Here is a 20,338-nt window from a genome sequence, read left to right on the forward strand (position 1 = left end):
TTTTGGTTTTTTTTTTTTTTTTTTTTTTTTTTTTTTTTTTTGAAAAGACATTTGGACTATCTTTAATCTGCATTTGCTATTTTTGGATAGGAATTGAAATTTCGGTAGTTTGTATTTTTTAAGTTGCTATTTTTTATTTTTTATTTTTGTTTTAAATTGTACTAAGATGACACTTTGACTAGGAGTTGACGGAGATGGGAATTCCCCTTTCCTGTCACACCCCGTTGCCTTTCCTACTCAGGGGATTATTTGGGATGAGGAAGTGGAAACCCAACAAATTATATTGTGGACCATTATCTATTTAGCAATGTGTACTGAAGGTTCATTATTTGGTAATATACTAAATAATGAATTTTCAGTACATAAATAATGTATATTTAAAAGTGAACATCCGATTATTAAAAATGTATCTTAGGTCAATGGTTGGACTTTGGTCCATGGTATAATGATTCGTGGAAATTACCGTTATGGGAAGTCAAAAAATTAAAAAGAAAAGCGTCAACTAAACCCTTGAATGTTATTATATGAAAAGTCAAATATGTTTTTAACCTTTTATAAGTTGTAATTAAGTCTATCAACTAGTGTCTTAAACCTCTGGGTAAGGTCCATTTGGTAACTTGAAAAATGACTCCCGGAAGTTATTTTTTAGATTTTTCTATGTTTGGGTATTCAAAGAAAATAAAGTCAAGGAAAAATATTTATTATGGTCAATGAAAAAAAAATTCAATTTGGCAGAAAATGTCTTTCCAAATTTTTATCTAAATATATTTTTCCAGATTCTTTAATTTTTTCGTCTTTTTCTTCTCTCTAAACTCTCTTCAAACTAGTTTCCGAATTATTAATACCACCACCGATGTAGCACTAACAAGTTATGGTGAGTGTACGGATGTGAAATGTTGTCCTCAGGGGATTGAAGGTTATGGCACGTAATATGCAATCACAAGAAACTAAGCACTAGCATAATGAAATACACAAGAAGCTAAGCAAACAACAAGTTTAAGGAAATGGTAATACTAACACATATACACAAGATAAACACAAAAAAAAAAAAAAAAAAAAAGGACTCAAGCTAAGGGCACTATCATCTAGATGTTTCAACAACCTACGGGGTTAGCGAGAATAAATAACCAAGAATTCAAACGAGATTGCACATAGGTATCCTAGTCTAAAGCCACTTTCGTGAACAAAAATACAAGGATTCAAACAAGAAGTTGTCTCACTCTCGTGGTGTAACGATTCCAAGTTCATCAAGCACACAAAGCATCTTAAACCCCCAATTTCTCCTATTTTCATAGAAGCAAATTGGATTTATGCAATGGGTGGCTCAAATCCCTGACCCAAATTCTCATTGTAGCCAAGAATTCTCTAAATACATGATAATGAATGTGTACATCAAACATTAACAAGATATAAACACAAAACCTTCACAAATACATGAAACGTAGGTTAAAGTTCTTCCCCATTTTGCAATAATCACAAATTAAACATCAAGATAGATAATACAACCCTACTCAAGTCTAAAAACTAACTACTTATGATTAAATAGCATAAAGAACACGAAAACACAAGTAATAAACATAAATCTTGTAAAAGAAAGAGATAAGGGAAAGAAAAACTTCTCTAGTGAAATGGATGGTAAATCTTGGAATCCAAGTGTTGAATCATTGATTACAAGCTTCAAATATGTTTAGGACCCTAAATCTAAGCCTAATCTAACCTAAAAATATGAAAGGAAGTGAAAGAAAATGACTAGGATTCGAATAGGGTCGGAACCGTGTAAAAATGAGTGAAAACGAGCTTAAATAAGTGGCAGAGCATATAGGGATAGCCTTAGGGACGTGCATACACTAGGGGTACAAATTCTTCAGTTGCACACTACCTTGACATGGACGAGCTGGGGGACGGCTATCCACCAAGCAGTACGAGTTCCCTAGATTTTGCACAGTTGATTCGATTTGCACTATCTTGTCATTTCCCATTCATTTTAACTTTGAAATATTTAGCATATGAACATGGGTCGGTTTTGGGCAAACTCTATAAGTTTGGAACTTTAACTTCAAGAACGATTTTGACCCCATGTGACTTTCTTTTTAGGCTTTAATGTCTACATAAGAGTTGTAGACTTTTGAGTCTTCTTTTCAATGGCACAAGAATCACTTAATTTGGATATTTCTTGACCGAGATATGGTCCAAATATTGAACAATGGTCAATATATGCGAGAATTCAACTTCTTGCTCTTTTGTTCGACTTTTTTCTTGGTTTGTTCTTGTGGTGTTGTCTTTGGACAAAATGCACAAAGACAACACACCAACAACAACGGTTACATAAAACCGTTGTCTTTTATTAAAAAAAAATGCACATAGACAACGGTTTTTTAAAACCGTTGTCTTTGTGGTGTTGTCTTTTGTCGAAATGCACAAAGACAACACACTAAAGACAACGGTTTGGTAAAAATTTGGTAAAAACCGTTGTCTTTGATAAAAGTGTTGCGTCAAAGACAACGGTTTTGGACAAAACTGTTGTCTTTTACACAAAAGACAACACTTTTGTCAAAAACCGTTGTCTTTGTACTGTTGTCTTTGTGCATTTTTCTTGTAGTGTACTATTTGGTTTCCTTGTAAGTATTTTATCCATTCTCTAGGTAGTAGTAGTAACAATAAGAAGATAGATAAAATATTGGATATAAGTGAATATAAATGCATTTATCAACCACCACCACAGTACCACAACCACACCACCACCACCACTGCTGCTCGAAAAATATTTTTATGATTTCCAAATGGACCCTTAGAGAATTATAAAACTTAAATGGCTAAATTATAAATTAATATGCTTAATTGATTATAATTTTTTAAATATTTTATTAAGATATGTTTAGATGATCTATAATCAATTTTTTAATAAAGGTTGTCTAACAACATTAAGAACCTCCAACCATCTTTTATGTATACCTTATTGCTATATATAAAAGTTCATAATGATTGTTAGACACATTGCAAATGTATTTTATACATGATAAATACTTTGTATTAATCTATGGGCTTTCATGTATATATTTGTCTATTTTCATAAATTTAAAAAAAAATTAATTTGAAATCTATTCTACTATATTTATTACTTATGGTAATTATAAATTTTACAAGTTGTATTTATTACTGACCATTTTTTATGTATACCATCAAAATTGCTATAAAAGATCATTTTTAAATTTTCTTGAATTTTATAATGTATTTTAAAAGAATAGATTTGCTATATATCCAACCACAACATATTATAGATGTGTTTATTTATAATTTTCATAAACTTTATAGTTCTATTTTAAAGTTTTAATATTTAGTTGGTTGTATAATTTTTAATACACAATACAATTTTATTATTATTTTAAGTGATTAAAATTGATGATCATTCACTTTTATCTTTTATTTTAATTAACATTTTGAAGAAATTATTAATTCAACAAGGTGGTTAGTTACTTTTTTTTTTTTTCAAGTTTAATGATTTATTAATTTGAATTTTTTTGGAGTTCAATACATGAATTCAATTGTTCTAATAACAATTTTGAGGGCTTATTTTACTCATATTCTTCTTCTTCTCCAATTTAGAGTATTTTTTGATTGAGTGGATAGTAGGTATCAAAGCAACATAAATTTAGGTTATTTTTAATAATCTAGCCTCTATAGCATAGTGGTAGTGCATTCGCTTCGTAAGCGAAAGATCGTGAGTTCAATCCTCACTAGAGGCTTTTACTAATCATTACACTTGAATAAGGTATTAACAAAATTATAAAACAATCTAATCTAAAAACATAACAAGTCTCAATCATCCATTTTTTAGTGCTAACCATTTTGTACATTGTGTTTTCAAAGTTGTACATTTTGTACATTGTGTTTTCAAAGTTGTACTATACAAGGGTGCAACCAGTGCCACTAGACCACAAGGTGTTTGGTTGAAATACATATATGATTGTTATCTATTTTAGATACATTAAATAATATATGATATGGTTATTTAATTCCTCAAATGGTAATTACCTTCCAACGGAATCCTTTTCTTGATTTTGCTTTTGTCACAAATCACTTATAAAAGCATTCAAAACCTTCGACTTCATATCTCAACCCTAACATTAGTGGTTAAGATGTCATAATCTATATGATCTTAGTTTTTCGAAGATCGAGGGAGAAGAATCTCTCTCCCTCTCTCTCTATCTCTCTCAATTTGTTAAATTATATATGTTAAGGGATTACAAGGTATTCGTTGTGGCGGTATGTAGTACACGCGTCCATCTAAAATTATATTTTATGTTGTAAGCTATTATCAGTTATTTTTGAAGTATGTGTCTATTTTTTTTTTTTAATGATGAGGAACCCGTAATCACTATTTGGTGGTGTGCACTAGATAAATTCTGCCTTGTAATCTTAGTTGTAGTTCTTATATCGTGAACCGCAGTCCACAATGATGCATTGTGCACCAAGGTCACCAAAATTAAACGACGTTGTTTCAATAAGTGGGAGAAACGACTCTCGTAAATTTCCGTAATTGATACTACAGTTCATCTCAAATGATACTATAGTTGTGTTGAAATGATACTGAAGTTGTGTTGAACTGATACTGCAGTTGTGTTGAACTGATACTGCAGTTGTGTCCCTAACTAATACTACAATTCATCTCAAATAATACTACAATTGTGTTGAACTGATATTATAGTTGTGTTGAACTGATACTGCAGTTGTCGGAGGCCGTTTCATTCGTCTGAAACTGCAGTTATGTTGAAAGGGAATTGCAGTTGCGCGGAATGAAGACAGTTTCATCCGTCTGTTTTCATTAATCAAAATGACGTTGTTTTGTCACTTGGACCAAAATACTTGGTGGACCGCTGTCCACAGTAAAATTTGCGTCTTAGCTGGTAATTAAAAGACCAAAAGGAGGCAAATAATCTTAAGTTGTCTGATCTATAGCTGACTGCTGGCTCAAATCAAGAAGCCTAATAGACCGTTCCCACTGAGAGTCTTTGTAATCACCAAGTATGCATTATTTTGACCTAATATATTATATATGTGAAGTTATTTTTAATAAAAAAGATAAATACATAATTATATTTTTCTACTAAAATTACAATATAAATTGATCAACGAATATTATTAATACAATCAATGAATATATCCCAAGATGATAACTAATCATAATACTTTATAGAGAAAGATTAACTTATAAACCCCACCAAAATTATTCTTAGTGAGGTCAAACTTATGACATTTAGTTTTAATTACCTTGAAGATAATGTTAGGAATAAAGTATAATTATAAATTGTAATGATGTTGACTAATTGCATATAAAAATTAGTATCCCTAAAATTTATTAACTTATGATTGAGTTTGCCAATTTACAAGTATTCAATGAAAATAAAGAGGTTTTTTTTTTTTTTTTAAAGTACTATTAACGCTATTACATTGTAGTATTTGTTCATCTATACTTCCTCAGTCTGTTGAAGCACAAAGAGTCAATATCACCTCCACTGAGACTCAATCTCATGACCTCCCATTTGAGAGAGTCATTACATGTCACTTAACCACAAAATATCGCATTAGATAGTGAATATTATACAGTGATTTTAGTAAACTCCACTTTTATTTAATAGCTTGCAAATCACTAAATCATAATGGAATGATCATGCGCTATTAACTCAATTGAAAAAATATTGACAAGAATTAAATTTGTGATTTTTTAGTATCATAATTATGCTTTACCCACTTTAACGGATGCCTTTCAAAATAAAACACATCAAACGAGATACATTTCTCAACAATGCCGTAGCCGCATGAGACCACCACATGCCCCTTCTATAGAAGTATAATCTTGTGCAGGTAAAAAAGTGGAACACATGTTTCTTAACTAAATTAGGTTAATTTTTATTTTTTTTTTTAAATGAAGTTAGTGAGATTGCTACTGATTTGATAATACTACTATAATAGAGGCCTGGTTGCTAAGGGACAGCAGTGGAAAATTAAATAATGAATGTACTTTTGTAATTAACTATAAAGCCAAAATTAGCAGTTTGGTTTTGGGAAATTATTTATTGGATGGAAATTTTTAAACAATTTGCTAAGACTAGACTAGAAATTTTGTGTAAATAAGTTTGAGTTGACATGATATATGGCATCAAACCCTTCCCTTTATACGGGAGGTGGTGGGTTCGAGCCTCAGTGCGGGCAATATTGACTGTGCTTCAATAGGTTGAGAAAGTAGTTATGAACAGATACTGCAGTGTAATAGAGTCAGTAGTATTCAAAAAAAAAAAAACTAAATTAGGTAAATTTTTGTTTACCCAACTTCGTGTTTTCCCATCTAACGCATATCGAAAGGATGCAGTAATTTATATTGAGACTATACACGTCGAATACGAAATAATAGAGTAATATAATTTTATTATTATTATTATTATTATTATTATTATTGTTATTGTTATTATATAATAACATTTAAAATAACACAAATTTAAATCTTCATCAAAATAAATCTCCGTCAAAGATATTGTAATCAAGCGGCATAACTATAACTCTCCCAAATAGAATGTCATAAGTTCAAACACAACCCTCAATAGGTAACCTCTCATTCCCTTTTTATTAGAATTTCACCTCATTGACATTACTAATGTATCTCATAGAACATGTTAATTAATTAAACGTATATATCATGTCACCTCAAACTTATTTACACAAAATTTCTAGTCTAGTCTTAGCAAATTGTTTAAAAATTTCCATCCAATAAATAATTTCCTAAAACCAAACTGCTTTTGGCTTTATAGTTAATTACAAAAGTACATTCATTATTTAATTTTCCCCTGCTGTCCCTTAGCAACCAGGCCTCTATTATAGTAGTATTATCAAATCAGTAGCAATCTCACTAACTTCATTTTTAAAAATAAAAATAAATAAAAAGATCCTCCACCCCCACCCCCACCCCCCTCCACTCTCCTTTCATTTCTCTCAAGAACATGATGACAAACATGCCCACTAACATATACAGTAGAATGAGCTGACTTGGCTAGTAATATCATTGGCTGCTTGGTAAGCAATCAAACATTCAACCCACATTCAAAATTGGATGACACTTGTGTGAGACCGTCTCACACGAATTTTAGCCTTCAAAATTAACAACTTGCGAGTTGGTAAGCAAATTGCAATTACAAAGTCTGAGGTTATTTTTCTTGAGTAAGAGTTATATTTGACAAATTTGATCTAAATTGAATTTAGTGGAGATATTGAATGTTGTATGGAAAAAGAAGTGTAAAACAACATCCTAATTAATAACTTATTGTTTAGGTTGCCTTAAAAGTTTAATAAATGATTCATATTTTTTGCATTTTCTCTTATTTTTATCTCAAATTTGAATACCAAAAATATTATATAGACATATAGTGCTACATTAATAGTAACTGTGATTTGGTGATGATGAAAAATGAAATTATGAAAATTAATAACATTGTGATGGTAGTGCAAGCATCTTGCTAAAGGAGAAGGGGATCATGTAAAAAAGATAACCCGTGTTAAAAATAAGAAATAATATGGATTCTTTAGATCAAGTTGTTAAATGGTCTAGATTTACATGGTAACAAGTTTTTGACAACTAAAAATGCACAATTTACTATCTACAAGTACAAGTGCATTGACCTAAAATGCATCTTTCATATTTTTTGCATGAAAAACTCTTTTCACATTGGAAAGTCTATATGGTACTTATTGGCACCGGTATATCATTTGTATTGGATACAAGTCAAAATTTTTGGAGAAAACTTTAAATTTAAGAGATACAATGCAATGACACACAAGCCTAAAGTAAACATAATTGTACATAGGCCTAACACAAAGCAAGAGGCACATAAGCAAAAAAAAGGGGGGGAAAAAAAAAAGAAAAGTCTTGAATATATAAAATTTAATCACAATATTTTTCTTGTGGTACAGATTAAGTTACATAAGGACCAGCGTTAAAGTAAAAGTTAATGAATTTATTTCGGAGCAATATATATTCCATGCATTCTGCATGTTAGACACCCTACGAATCAAACGTCGTATGTAGTGTAGTAACATGCTGCCAGAAATTAGAAAATTTTAGGTAATGCATAGTATGCATGCAGCTAGGAAATATATATTATTTTAATCAATATGTACTAATTTTTTCATTTCTTAGTATTATAATCATTATGTTTAAAAAAAAAAAGTATTATAATCATTATTATTTGGAATCATGGCCTGGAGTAGGTGATGGGATATAGTTTTAGATATGTAACAGTTCTACTTGCCTCATTAATTAACCGTCTCTATGCATGATATCTCTCGGTCAAAGTATATCATTTATACAGCTTAATTATTTATTTAATTTTATATAAATAATTCATTTTGAACTCAGAGTTCTGGTCGGGCTTAATTTGATTTCTTTATTTTCTTTGATGATACTGATGTACACTTGAGTAATTTAGGATAATAATAGCTTGGTAACATATTTAGTTTATCAGTTAATTTTAACTTATTTGATCACTATTAGCTGTTTGACATGGTTAAACAATCAAATATGAGTGTTGATTAATTAGGTTTTTGTAACAATTTATTACTCCAAAATTTTAAAATTCAAAAAGCTACTCAAAACAGTTTTTTCGATTAGCTTTTTGAGAAAATTATTTTACATGTAATCAAGTATCAACTAACAATTAATTTATCGCCAAGGACCTTGTGGTCCAGTGGCATCAAACCCTTCCCTTTATACGGGAGGTGGTGGGTTTAAGCTTTAGTGGAGTCAATATTGACTCTTGTGCTTCAATAGGTTGAGAAAGTAGTTATGAACAGATACTGCATTGTAATAGAGTCAGTAGTGTTAAAAAAAAAACAAGTAATTTATCAAACATTTTTCTACAATCAACTAATGCTATCAATTAATCAATCAACTAATAGCTATTTACCAAACACCCTACTATGTTTTACCAATCCAGATGTAGATGAGATGGTATGGATGTCATAGGTGATTGATTGAGAAAATATGTAATCAGAGATAATAATAATAACAATAAATAATAATAATAATAATAATATATTTGTTAATGTACGAAGATGGTCGGTTAAGAAAAGACCGCCTTTCAACTAATCTTTTTTTTTTTTTAATGGCTTCATATTGGTCAAATAATAGTTTATTTGTTGGAGAGAACTAAACTAAGCACAGATTAGTTAGAGACAGCCTAGCTTGCTTGAGAGTTGGATTAATTTTTAAAGTAGTATCTTTAGTGACAGTTTTTTTTGTACGATCAAAAACAACTTTATTAGCTAAGTTACATAATTTGTTAATTATACATAATCTATAATTAAGGCAAGACACAAACACATACTGCACTAGTTTGGGCCACGGGTTTCAATTGCGAAATTATATCATGGATCAAAGTCTACATTGCATTGTGATTGACATCTACTTTAAAAATAACTTTCACATTATGTACCTGCAGTTAACACATTCTGTACATGTAGTTAACAATTTCTGTACCTATAAATAAATTAAAGGCACATAACATAGTAATTAACTAATTATAGATACATACCATGATAACTACAGACACATAAACGGTTAACTATAGGTACAAAATATATTAATCGCAGACACATAATAAGATGCTGGTTAACATGTTATGTGTATGCAATTAACATATTATGCCTTGCAATTAATAGCTTATGTGTTTCTAATTATCATGTTATGTATTTGTAATTATCATGTTATGTGCCTTCAATTTGTTTATAGGTACAGAAATGGTTAACGGCAAAGTACAATATCGGTTAACTACAAACACATAATTTTTGGACAAGGGTTCATAATGCAATATGAACCTTGGTATGTCGTATAACAATTGTTTGAACTTCCACTTAGTCAATGCACAATCGTCTACATAAATGCATACAAGCTATTTTGGGTAGATTTCATGCATTGTGTACTAGAATATGAGATTGTGCGTAATTAGGTGCAAATTCGCAAGTTCTCACAGTAAGAGAGATTCTCAATGGAACATCACCCTATGTTTTATGGCCCTAGTTTAGGCTATATAAACCTTAGTCATCATATAAGTATTGCTTTTCATTGAAACACATTTTAATATTGTATATATAAGTTGTTAAAAGTTGATGGCTTCAATCTTTTGTCTCAACCTGTTATAAAAATATTATTTCTATTTTTCCCATTTAAATATATAATATAGGAAAATTAGCTTAACGATTGTCGGGCTTGACATTAACGTTACATTGAGTGCCTATAAATACGCTCGTGGCTTTCCTGTCGAAATAGCACAAGAATTAATATAGAAACCCAAGATCGAAAGTTTCTAGTACTTGAGAAGCTACAAGTACACTAAAAATGGCTAAATTTTGCTATTTTGGGTTTCTAATCTTGTGTTTTCTAGGATCTGTTCATGCTCAGCTAAAGATGAACTTCTATGCCCAGACTTGCCCAAAAGCAGAGAAACTGGTTGAAGAATATGTGAAAGAGCACATCCCAAATGCTCCATCTTTAGCAGCAGCCATGCTCAGAATGCATTTCCATGATTGCTTTGTCAGGGTAATTCACTGATTATAGAAACATGTTTATATCAGATATTACATTATAACAGAGTTAATTGTACTAAAAAAACATTTCTGTCTTTTTCTGTGCTAGCTTATAATGTTGGTTTGTTTTGTTTTGTTTGAAGGGGTGTGATGCTTCTGTTCTTCTGAACTTCACTTCAGCTACAAAAAACCAGACTGAAAAGACGGCGGCCCCGAATCTGACACTGAGAGGCTTTGGATTCATTGATGGGATAAAGAGGATAGTGGAGAAAGAGTGTCCTGGAATTGTTTCTTGTGCTGATATTCTCGCCTTGGTTGCCAGAGATTCTGTTCTGGTCATTGTAAGTATTACTAGTGTTAATGAAAACATTATGGTTTTTTGACATTTTCCCATGAATCACTGTCTTGTTCTTCATCGGAAAATGATAGGGTGGTCCTTACTGGAATGTTCCGACCGGCCGGAGAGATGGCCGGATATCCAACGCCTCGGAAGCTCTCAACAATATCCCACCTCCGTTTAGTAACTTCACTGTTCTCCAAACCCTCTTTGCCAACCAAGGGCTAGACCTCAAGGACCTCGTCTTATTATCGGGTAATAACTCGAGTCTTAATCTCAATTTAGTTAGAGTAAATTATTCTTAAATTGATTATTACTTTTAAGCTGCTGAGTCTAGCTATCATAAAAATATAAGGCTGACTGTTACACGAATGTAAAATTTACCTTCTACTAGTTATACCTTTGACATAGTAGTAAACGCTTTATTTTGTTGCAGTCTAATCTTAATCTTAATCTACTTAGGGTAAATTATTCTTAAAGTCCCAGTTACACGGTTTGACGGTCAAGCCCAACTGTCCTATGCTGATTACTAAACAAATATATAATGAAATAAAGTTGTCTTCGCTACCAGTTATAATTTTGGCTTAGTGGTAAACGCTTAATTCTGAAAGTTATATCACTGATTGCAATTCTTGTTGAAATATATTAGGTGCACATACAATTGGTATCTCTCATTGTTCATCTTTCTCCAATCGTCTATACAACTTCACCGGGGTTTTTGGCACCCAAGATCCATCGCTCGACAGCGAGTATGCAACGGTTCTCAAGGCGAGAAAATGCAAGTCAATTAACGACAATACAACCATAGTAGAAATGGATCCTGGGAGTTTCAGAACATTTGACCTTAGCTACTACAAACTGGTGCTCAAAAGAAGGGGGCTTTTCGAGTCCGATGCAGCCTTGTTAACCAACCCGACAACCAAATCGTTCATCGACAAGCTAGCTCAGGGATCACTGCAAGATTTCTATGCCGAATTCGCGACGTCGGTGGAGAAACTTGGGAGGATTCAGGTGAAAACTGGGTCGGATGGTGAGATCAGGAAACAATGTGCAGTTGTAAATTAACAGCTGAATTTTGATTTGTCCCAAGTTTTTAATAATCTCGTGTCGTGTGGGATTTACGTTAAGTATAAGGAGATTGTATAAATAACCTCATCAGTAACTAGATTTACTGTGTGTGGTCCATTGTACTTTACCATTATATTGTTTTCTATTTTGCTACTCTGATGCTTTCTGTAATAATATTTAATTTGATTATTTGGTAAAATTGCTGAGTTTGTTTAGTGACTTTACTTGCGCCCCTAGGCCCACCGTCCACGGGCAATAGTATACCATGAACCCGGGTTTACCTTGCAACGTAGACTTAATTATCACAATTTACATGCTAAATATTCACAATTTAAATTGTGAACATTTATTATATAAATTATGAACATTTAATATGTAATTGTATCAATTAGATCCAGGTCCACAGAATAATTTCCGTTAACGGGTGTCCAGTGTGTCTACAAGTAGTTCATCATATTAGACTATTACATGTAATCAATAATATTATTAATTTTTTTTTAAAAGAACAAAATTACTATTAAATTAAATAACACCATATTAAACAAATTAAAACTGATAACAAATATGACATAAACTTTAATTAATAAATATATTTTTAAAATTTAATTATATATATATATATATATATATATATATATATATATATTTGAGTACAAAATTTAATTATATTATAAAAATAATATTAACAAAAACTTTAGGAAACCACCTGAACATACAAAACTATAGTATATTGATCAAAGTAGGTTTACGTGACATCTAACTATTAATTATTACACGTTCTGATATTCAGATAGCAATTAAGAGGCTTGACTCAATTGTAATTAAGTCAAGTTTTGGTGAAATGAACTAAAACTGATAATCAATATGGCATAAACTTTTAGTTAAATGAATAGAGAAGATATGAAAATTAATCAGTATATATATATAGTAGAGTTCAAGTGTGGTCGCGCCTTAACGTGCGGTCAGTGCGGCCGCACCACTATGTATACAAATATACACCACTCAGTGTTAGAAAATGCACAATACAAATATGCATCATTAGGTACGCATCACCAATATGCAAATATACGCTACACAGTGTTCGGAAATGCACAATTAAGGACAAGGGAGTTATGGTGTATTATTTCGAGTGTGTTGTGTGTTTTTGTATATTTTAATTGTTATGCATTTTCTAATATTTAGTGGTGTATATTTAAATACATAATTGTGTATACCGCACCGACCACACGGGAAGACGCAACCACATTAACAGATTTATATATATATATATATATATATATATATATAATTTAATTATATTACAAAATTTAATATTTAAAAAACTTTGCACACCACACATGCAAAACTTAATATATCTACCAACCTTGTCATTATCTAATTATTAATTACAGAGTATTAATTATTTAACATTTTTTAGATAGACCGCAACTTGGTCGAGTTTCAGTTTTTTTCATGAGACTTATATCTTTTCATAGCATTCTTTATAAAAGATTATATAAAAATTTACAGCCACTACTCAATGGTCTTTTTCAGGAGGGAGCAACCATGGCTGCCTTCCATTCGTCCAAATCGGACAAAGAAGGGGGCAACGAGAGCTGTCATCCCCCTTCATTCACAACTGATGAAGGTGGAGGCAACTATGGCTGTGCTCCACCTTCTTCTAAAATTTTTTAAAAAATAATTTTTTACTTTTAATTTTTTAAAAAATTAATAAAAATAATTTTTATATATAATTTGACATTTTGAATTTTAATGGTCTAATTGTACTTCTTTTTTGGATGATTTAATTACACAAAGTGTAAAAGTTTAGTGGCCTATTTAACACTTTTTTAAAATTATAATTGATGAATAAACCTTTGATTTATGAAAAGTCCACAGTCGATATATATTCGAACGTGCGCTTTGGATGGAATTTACCTTAGCTTGTAACTCGAGTCGACAAAAGACCATAAGAATGTAAACTAACTTAGGTTGTCTATAAATAACCTGTTCAAACCAAGAGAACTAATAATAAACAACTCTCACCGAGAGTTGGACTTAAAACTAATAGTTATTAAACTAATTATACAATCAACTTGGTTGAGATGGACCCCAATATAATGAATATAAAACCTGAACAATAAATTTATATTTTACTTATATTACAAAAATATTATTAAGAAAACTCAAGGACATCACATAGGCAAAATATAATATATATCTACCAAAGTAGATTTACATTACATCTAACTAATAATTCCTTGGATAGCAACCAGTTTGACTCAGCAATAAGTCAAGCTTGGGTCTTTTTCATGAGGTCTCTATTTCTCCATATCATAGTTCATAGTGGATATTTTTCAATGTAAATTGTGCTGATTTTTGTGTAAGTTTAGTGTTGGACAACCTAGGATAGTCACTTGTATGTGATGTCGCAATTTTTTTTTTTTTTTTTTGAGGAAATGTCGTGATATTTGAGATGCATGCTAGCTATTATCTGAAAAAGCAATTGTTATATTATGAATCAGAGTTCATCACCATGTGCATGGTAGATTTTGTCCAAATTATGCATATAATATGTTAACTGAAAGTATATAATATGTTAATTGTATATACAGAATGTAAATATTATTTTAGACTAAGGTCTACGATGTTAGGTGTATCCTCATGCATGGTATAATTTGCATATAAGACCGAATACATCCGGGGTGTGTTTGAAAATCTGAAAAATCGGGTTTTCAGTGTTTGGCAAGAGGGAGAAAAGTATGGTGAACAGAAAATGTGCTATTAGTCAATGGAAAATTAGTATGTTTTTTTTAGAAAAATGTTTTTTTTTTTGTTTTTGTTTTTTTTTTTGTGATGAAGTTATTTTCCAAGTCTCTCTACAACACCTATGCTACTTCTCTCTACTAGACCAAGCCCTGCCCTCTACCACGCCTCTGTTGCTCTACTAGACCAAGCTACCAGAAATCAGTCATCGAAAACCAGTCCCGCTGACTGGTTTTCAATGCGACATCAGTCTGGCCGACTGGTTTCCAATAGGGCTGTTAACGAACCAAACATAAACGAACGGAAGTTGTTCGTGTTCGTTTGTTAAGGATTTTGGAGTGTTCGTGTTCGTTTGTTAAGATTTTAAAAAATCCCGTTCGTGTTCGTTTGTTAAGCGTTCGTTAGTGTTTGTTAACGTTCACGAACATGTTCGTGTATGTTCATGAAGAGGTTCGTGAACACTTAATTACCAAACACCTGCACATGTTAATGAACACAATTCATTCGTGAACAAGACATAATCTACGTTCACAAACAATAACCAAACAAACAACACAACTATATATGTTTGTGAACATGTTCGCGAACATTATTAAATGAACACTTAACGAGTTTGTTCGCGAACATTACTAAATGAACATAAACGAGCTTGTTCGCGAACATTACTAAACAAACACAAATGAGCTTGTTCACGATCTCTTAGCAAACGAGCTTACCACTGTTCAGACTCTGTTCATTTATTAACCAAGCTTTAAATTTTGTTTGTTAATATTTGTTTACCTTAATAAACGAACATAAACGAACACTTACCGAACACGAACACGAACACGAGTAGTTTGTCGAAAGCTCTGTTCGCTAACACCCCTAGTTTCCAAGAGTTGATTTTGCGATCTCGGTTCTTGTTTGGAAATCCGGAAATTGGATTTGTTTGTTTTGTTTTGTTTTGTTTTTTGATAAATAATATTATTTTTAATATTATTATACATATTTTTATACTTTAAATAAAATATTTAAAATGTTTAATTATACAATTCTACTCATTTTTCAGAAAATGAACCAAACACACAAAGACGATTTTCTGGTGTGCAACCAAACACGAAAAAAAGAAAATGTTTTCTAGAAAATGATGACTCATTTTCTAAAAAGTATTTTCAAGAAGTCATTTGCCTACTTTTTAAATGGACCCTAAAAAATTCATAGCAACATAATTAATTAGCTAGGTTTACATTTACATCGAACTATTAATTACGGAGTATTACGTTTTGCGTAGGTAGAAGCCAGTACGTGTCACTCAACATACACCAAGTTTTTTTTTTTAATATTTTGTTTTTTTTTTGTGAGTTCCTTAGCGATCGGCTCTATTTGACATTTTTAGTTGAAAAGTGAAATTCACAAGGTTTAAAAGTTATAGGCTAGATGCTAAAAATTGAAAGATGTTAAGTTGGTTGATTAGTAATACAAGTGTAAAATTAGTTGTTTGAGAAACAGATACATGTTAAATATACATATATATACATATATAGGGAGAGTGATTTGAAATGTATAATGTAAATGCTCTCTTGTTTGTTGGACTTGACATTAACGTTACATTGCGTCCTATAAATAAGCTCGTGGCTTTACGAGATGGCTCAAGAATATAGAAACCCCTGATCGAAAGAAAAGAACACAGTTTCTACTTTCTAGTACTTGTGAAGTACACTAAAATGACTAAATTATGCAATTTTGGGATTTTAATAACCTTGTGTATTATTCTAGGAATTATTGCAGGATCTGTTCATGCTCAACTGAAGATGAATTTTTATGCCCAGACTTGCCCAAAAGCAGAGAAACTGGTTGAAGAATATGTGAAGAAGCACATCCCAAATGCTCCATCCTTAGCAGCAGCCATGCTCAGATTGCATTTCCATGATTGCTTTGTCAGGGTAATTCATTAATTTCAAAAACATGTATGTTTATAAACTAAAAAGCATTTGTCCTTTTCTGTGTTGATGTTTGTTGGGCGGAGGTTAATAAGGGCTAAGTCTAGCACCATGTGGCTAAGGAATCGTTGGGCGGAGGCGGTAGGTAAGAGTCAAGTCCAACATCACGTGGTTAGGGAATTGTTGGGCGGAGGTTAATGAAGGGCCAAATCCAGTACCCTGCCTCTCGAAAATGTAATGGCGATCTATAAGGAACTAAAGTTTACATATTTGCTTAGGGTAAGTTATAACTTTTGACGTAGTGGTAAGTGCTTGATTCTAGGTGGTATTAGAGTCAGGTCACAGTTTGAGTCCTAGCAAGACTGGTGTTGGGAGGGAATTGTTGAGTGGAGGCCACTAAGGACCAAGTTACTATGTGGCTAGGGGATTGTTTGACGGAAGTAGGTAAGAGCCAAGTCCAGTATCATATGGATGGACCAAGTTCAACACCCTACCTCTCGAAAATTGATGGTGGTCTATAATGAAATAAAGTTGCACCTTCGCTTAGGGTGAGCTATAGTTTTTGGTGTAATGTTAAGCGCTTGATTCTAAGGGGTATTAGAGCCAAGTCACGGGTTCAAGTCCCAATAAGACTAGTGCTGTAAGGGCGGGCTAAATCTAGGAAATAAAGTTATACCTTTGCTTAGGGTGAGCTAAACTTTTAGTATAGTAATAAGTGCTTGATTTTAACAGTATTGTTGTTTTCTTTGCAGGGATGTGATGCATCTGTTCTTCTGAACTTCACTTCAGCCACAAAAAACCAGACTGAAAAGACGGCATCCCCGAATCTGACACTGAGAGGCTTTGGATTCATTGATGGGATAAAGAGGATAGTGGAGAAAGAGTGTCCTGGAATTGTTTCTTGTGCTGATATTCTTGCCTTGGCTGCCAGAGATTCTGTTCTGGTAATTGTAAGTATTATTAGTCTTAATGACAACATATTCTTGGTAATTCTGTTTTGGGTTTTTCTTTTTCTCATGAATCAGTGTTTTGTTCTTCATCATCGGAAAATGATAGGGGGGTCCTTACTGGAATGTTCCGACTGGCCGGAGAGATGGCCGAATATCCAACGCCACAGAATCTCTCTATAATCTCCCTCCTCCGTTTGGTAACTTCACTGTTCTACAGACCCAATTTGCCAACAATGGGCTAGACCTCAAGGACCTGGTCTTACTCTCCGGTAAGTCTAGTCTTAATCTCGATCTAATTTACATTAGATTAAGCTCTTACCACCACGATGAGTTGTAAAAATCGGTCGACTAAGCACAACATATGGGCTAAGCATTCCTACGCCGAGGCAAATTGTTCCCTAGGCAGCCGCCTAGCGCCTAACTCGACCGACTGGGTTGAGTTCGGCGGACTCGGCCGAGTTAACTCACCCTACTCGACAGAGTTAGCCGAGTTAACTCGAACGAGTGGTNAGTCCAGGACCAAAAAAGGAATTGACTTATTTTATTAATATTTTAAAATAAGGAATAAGGGTCAAATAAGCTACCGAACTATACACGAAACTGCAATTAGGCCATCGAATTAAAAAACACCCTGAACTACACAAATTCATGCAAATGAATCCAAAGTCACTTGTTTGACCTGATCTTCCGGTTACCAATTTAAAAAAAAATATTTTAAAATAATTTTAAATAAAATAATTAATTAAAAAAAAAAAAAAAACAAGAACAGCCAGCCGAAGACGAATTGTCTCCGGCGGGCTTCCTCTCCTGGCCATGGAGACGAAGGTCCGCTTCGTCTCCATGGCAGACGAAGGTTCCTTCATCTCTTGGCCATGGAGACGAAGCCGGACGAAGACGATTCGTCTCCGGGCAGCTGTTCTTGTTTATATATATATATATATATATATATATATATATATATATATATATATATATATATATATATATATATATATAAAATAGGAGAAGAAAGAGATATATATAATATATATAATATACTATATGAGATACACTCATACACATACACGACCTAGACCTCCCAGGAGTTAGGACTAGCGTCTAGCTCTTACTGCAACTATGGATGCTAGAGGGGTGCTGGACTCATCGGCTCTTCGAGCCGCCGTCCAACAATCCCTCCCAGCACCTCCAACTACACAACATGCTTTCAATGTGATTCAAACATGTAACATTATTTGATACCAATTACCACATCAAAAGCTTATTACTACGCCAAAATAAGTAATAGCAAAGACACAACTTTACTTCTTCATACTTACATAGCAGTTAATGTCACGTTTCGATGGTAGGATGTTGGACTCGACTCTCTAAACTGCTCGGTCAATAATTAAGTTAAAGTATACTATTTTTATGATTCCTATTGAAAAACATACGTTTTTAGGTGCGCACACAATTGGCATATCTCACTGTTCATCTTTCTCCGATCGTCTATACAAATTTAACGGGATTTACGGCGCCCAAGATCCATCCCTAGACAGCGAGTATGCAACGGTTCTCAAGGAGAGAAAGTGCAAGTGGATTAACGACACCGAAATCATTGCAGAAATGGATCCTGGGAGTTTCAGAACATTCGACCTTAGCTACTACAAACTGGTGCTAAAGAGAAGGGGGCTTTTCCAGTCCGATGCAGCCTTGTTAACCAACCCGACATCAAAATCGTTCGTCAACAAGCTAGCTCAGGGATCACTTCAAAGTTTCTATGCTAAGTTTGCAAGATCGATGGAGAAACTTGGGAGGATTCAGGTGAAAACAGGGTCAGATGGTGAGATCAGGAAGCATTGTGCAATTGTAAATTAACAGGTGAATTGAAGAATCCTGGATTTTTGATTTGTCACATGTTTTCAATAATGTCGTGTCGTCTGGGATATATGTTAAGGATAAGGAGATTGTATAAATAACCTCATCCTCAGTACGAAAGTGCTTCACCATTGTTTTCTATATATTTTGCTACTTTGACGTATGTAATAATATTATTGCAAAAATTTGTATGAGACCGTTTCATTAGTCTTTGTCTACAATTGGGTGAGATGCTCAATGAGTCAATAATAAAGGTATACTTTGTATAATTTCAGTTATAAGTATTACAATATTTAACTTGATCATAATAATTACATCAGTGTAACAGATAATCATATACCACACTAAACTTTTTATATATATATAAAACTAACAATTAATCATATAGCACACTAATGTATTGTATATATAGTTTTTTTTTGTGCGGTGAGCTTGACTCGTAACCATCATATAGGAATCATGCTTCTTCCAATCAGGCACCCTAGTGGTATATACTCAACCCTACCAGCTTCACATCCAAACACATTCCACATGCATGCATGCTGAAACTTTGGTATCCCATAACTTTGAAAATTCAACTGGCATTGGCTTAGATGATAAAGTTTAGCACCTAAATATTGTACCGAATGTTATACAAATATAAAAAAACAAAGGCATTCCAAAATAAAATTATACCTTCATTACTAGTTTCATTTTTGACATAATTGCAAATATTTAATTATTTGACAAAATCCACATTTAATTAATTAAAAAAAAAAAAAGAGGCATTCCACCTTAGAATAATGCATATGCAACATTTTTTTTTTCAGAGAAAAAAATTACTAAATTTATAAAGTAATGAATGTTTTCTTAGAAATTAAAACAAATTCCACACGTTTTTTAGAGAGCTGTCCCAA

The 20,338-nt window shown here is 32.5% G+C and overlaps 2 protein-coding genes and 1 non-coding gene across 3 annotated transcripts; all 3 read left to right on the top strand.

Moving 5' to 3' along the window:
* Positions 1-3,671: 3,671 nt before the first annotated feature.
* On the top strand, positions 3,672-3,743 carry TRNAT-CGU. Its single transcript has one exon. It is a non-coding gene; the product is annotated as a tRNA-Thr (tRNA).
* A 6,588-nt stretch (positions 3,744-10,331) lies between these two features.
* Positions 10,332-12,163, top strand: LOC116032654 (peroxidase 3-like). Its single transcript, XM_031275323.1, has 4 exons — positions 10,332-10,582; positions 10,713-10,910; positions 10,999-11,161; positions 11,556-12,163. Exons 1-4 carry the CDS (start codon positions 10,382-10,384, stop codon positions 11,969-11,971), a joined length of 978 nt encoding a protein of 325 aa, XP_031131183.1. The 5' UTR covers positions 10,332-10,381; the 3' UTR covers positions 11,972-12,163.
* Positions 12,164-16,371: 4,208 nt separating this feature from the next.
* LOC116032722 (peroxidase 3-like) lies at positions 16,372-19,711 on the top strand. Its single transcript, XM_031275425.1, has 4 exons — positions 16,372-16,641; positions 17,391-17,588; positions 17,695-17,857; positions 19,027-19,711. The coding sequence occupies exons 1-4, from the start codon at positions 16,423-16,425 to the stop codon at positions 19,440-19,442; spliced, it is 996 nt and encodes a 331-aa protein (XP_031131285.1). The 5' UTR covers positions 16,372-16,422; the 3' UTR covers positions 19,443-19,711.
* The last annotated feature ends 627 nt before the right edge of the window (positions 19,712-20,338 follow it).

Source organism: Ipomoea triloba, chromosome 10 (genome assembly GCF_003576645.1).
Source record: "Ipomoea triloba cultivar NCNSP0323 chromosome 10, ASM357664v1".
NCBI classification, from domain to species: Eukaryota; Viridiplantae; Streptophyta; class Magnoliopsida; order Solanales; family Convolvulaceae; genus Ipomoea; species Ipomoea triloba.

What these genes read in the sequence shown, in the direction of transcription:
- LOC116032654 (XM_031275323.1), top strand. Translation starts at nt 10,382, where the DNA reads ATGGCTAAATTTTGCTATTTTGGGTTTCTAATCTTGTGTTTTCTAGGA. An exon ending in TCCATGATTGCTTTGTCAGG is followed by an intron (nt 10,583 to 10,712) that starts GTAATTCACTGA and finishes TTTTGTTTGAAG; the next exon opens with GGGTGTGATGCTTCTGTTCT. An exon ending in GGACCTCGTCTTATTATCGG is followed by an intron (nt 11,162 to 11,555) that starts GTAATAACTCGA and finishes GAAATATATTAG; the next exon opens with GTGCACATACAATTGGTATC.
- LOC116032722 (XM_031275425.1), top strand. Translation starts at nt 16,423, where the DNA reads ATGACTAAATTATGCAATTTTGGGATTTTAATAACCTTGTGTATTATT. An exon ending in GAGATTCTGTTCTGGTAATT is followed by an intron (nt 17,589 to 17,694) that starts GTAAGTATTATT and finishes GGAAAATGATAG; the next exon opens with GGGGGTCCTTACTGGAATGT. An exon ending in GGACCTGGTCTTACTCTCCG is followed by an intron (nt 17,858 to 19,026) that starts GTAAGTCTAGTC and finishes ATACGTTTTTAG; the next exon opens with GTGCGCACACAATTGGCATA.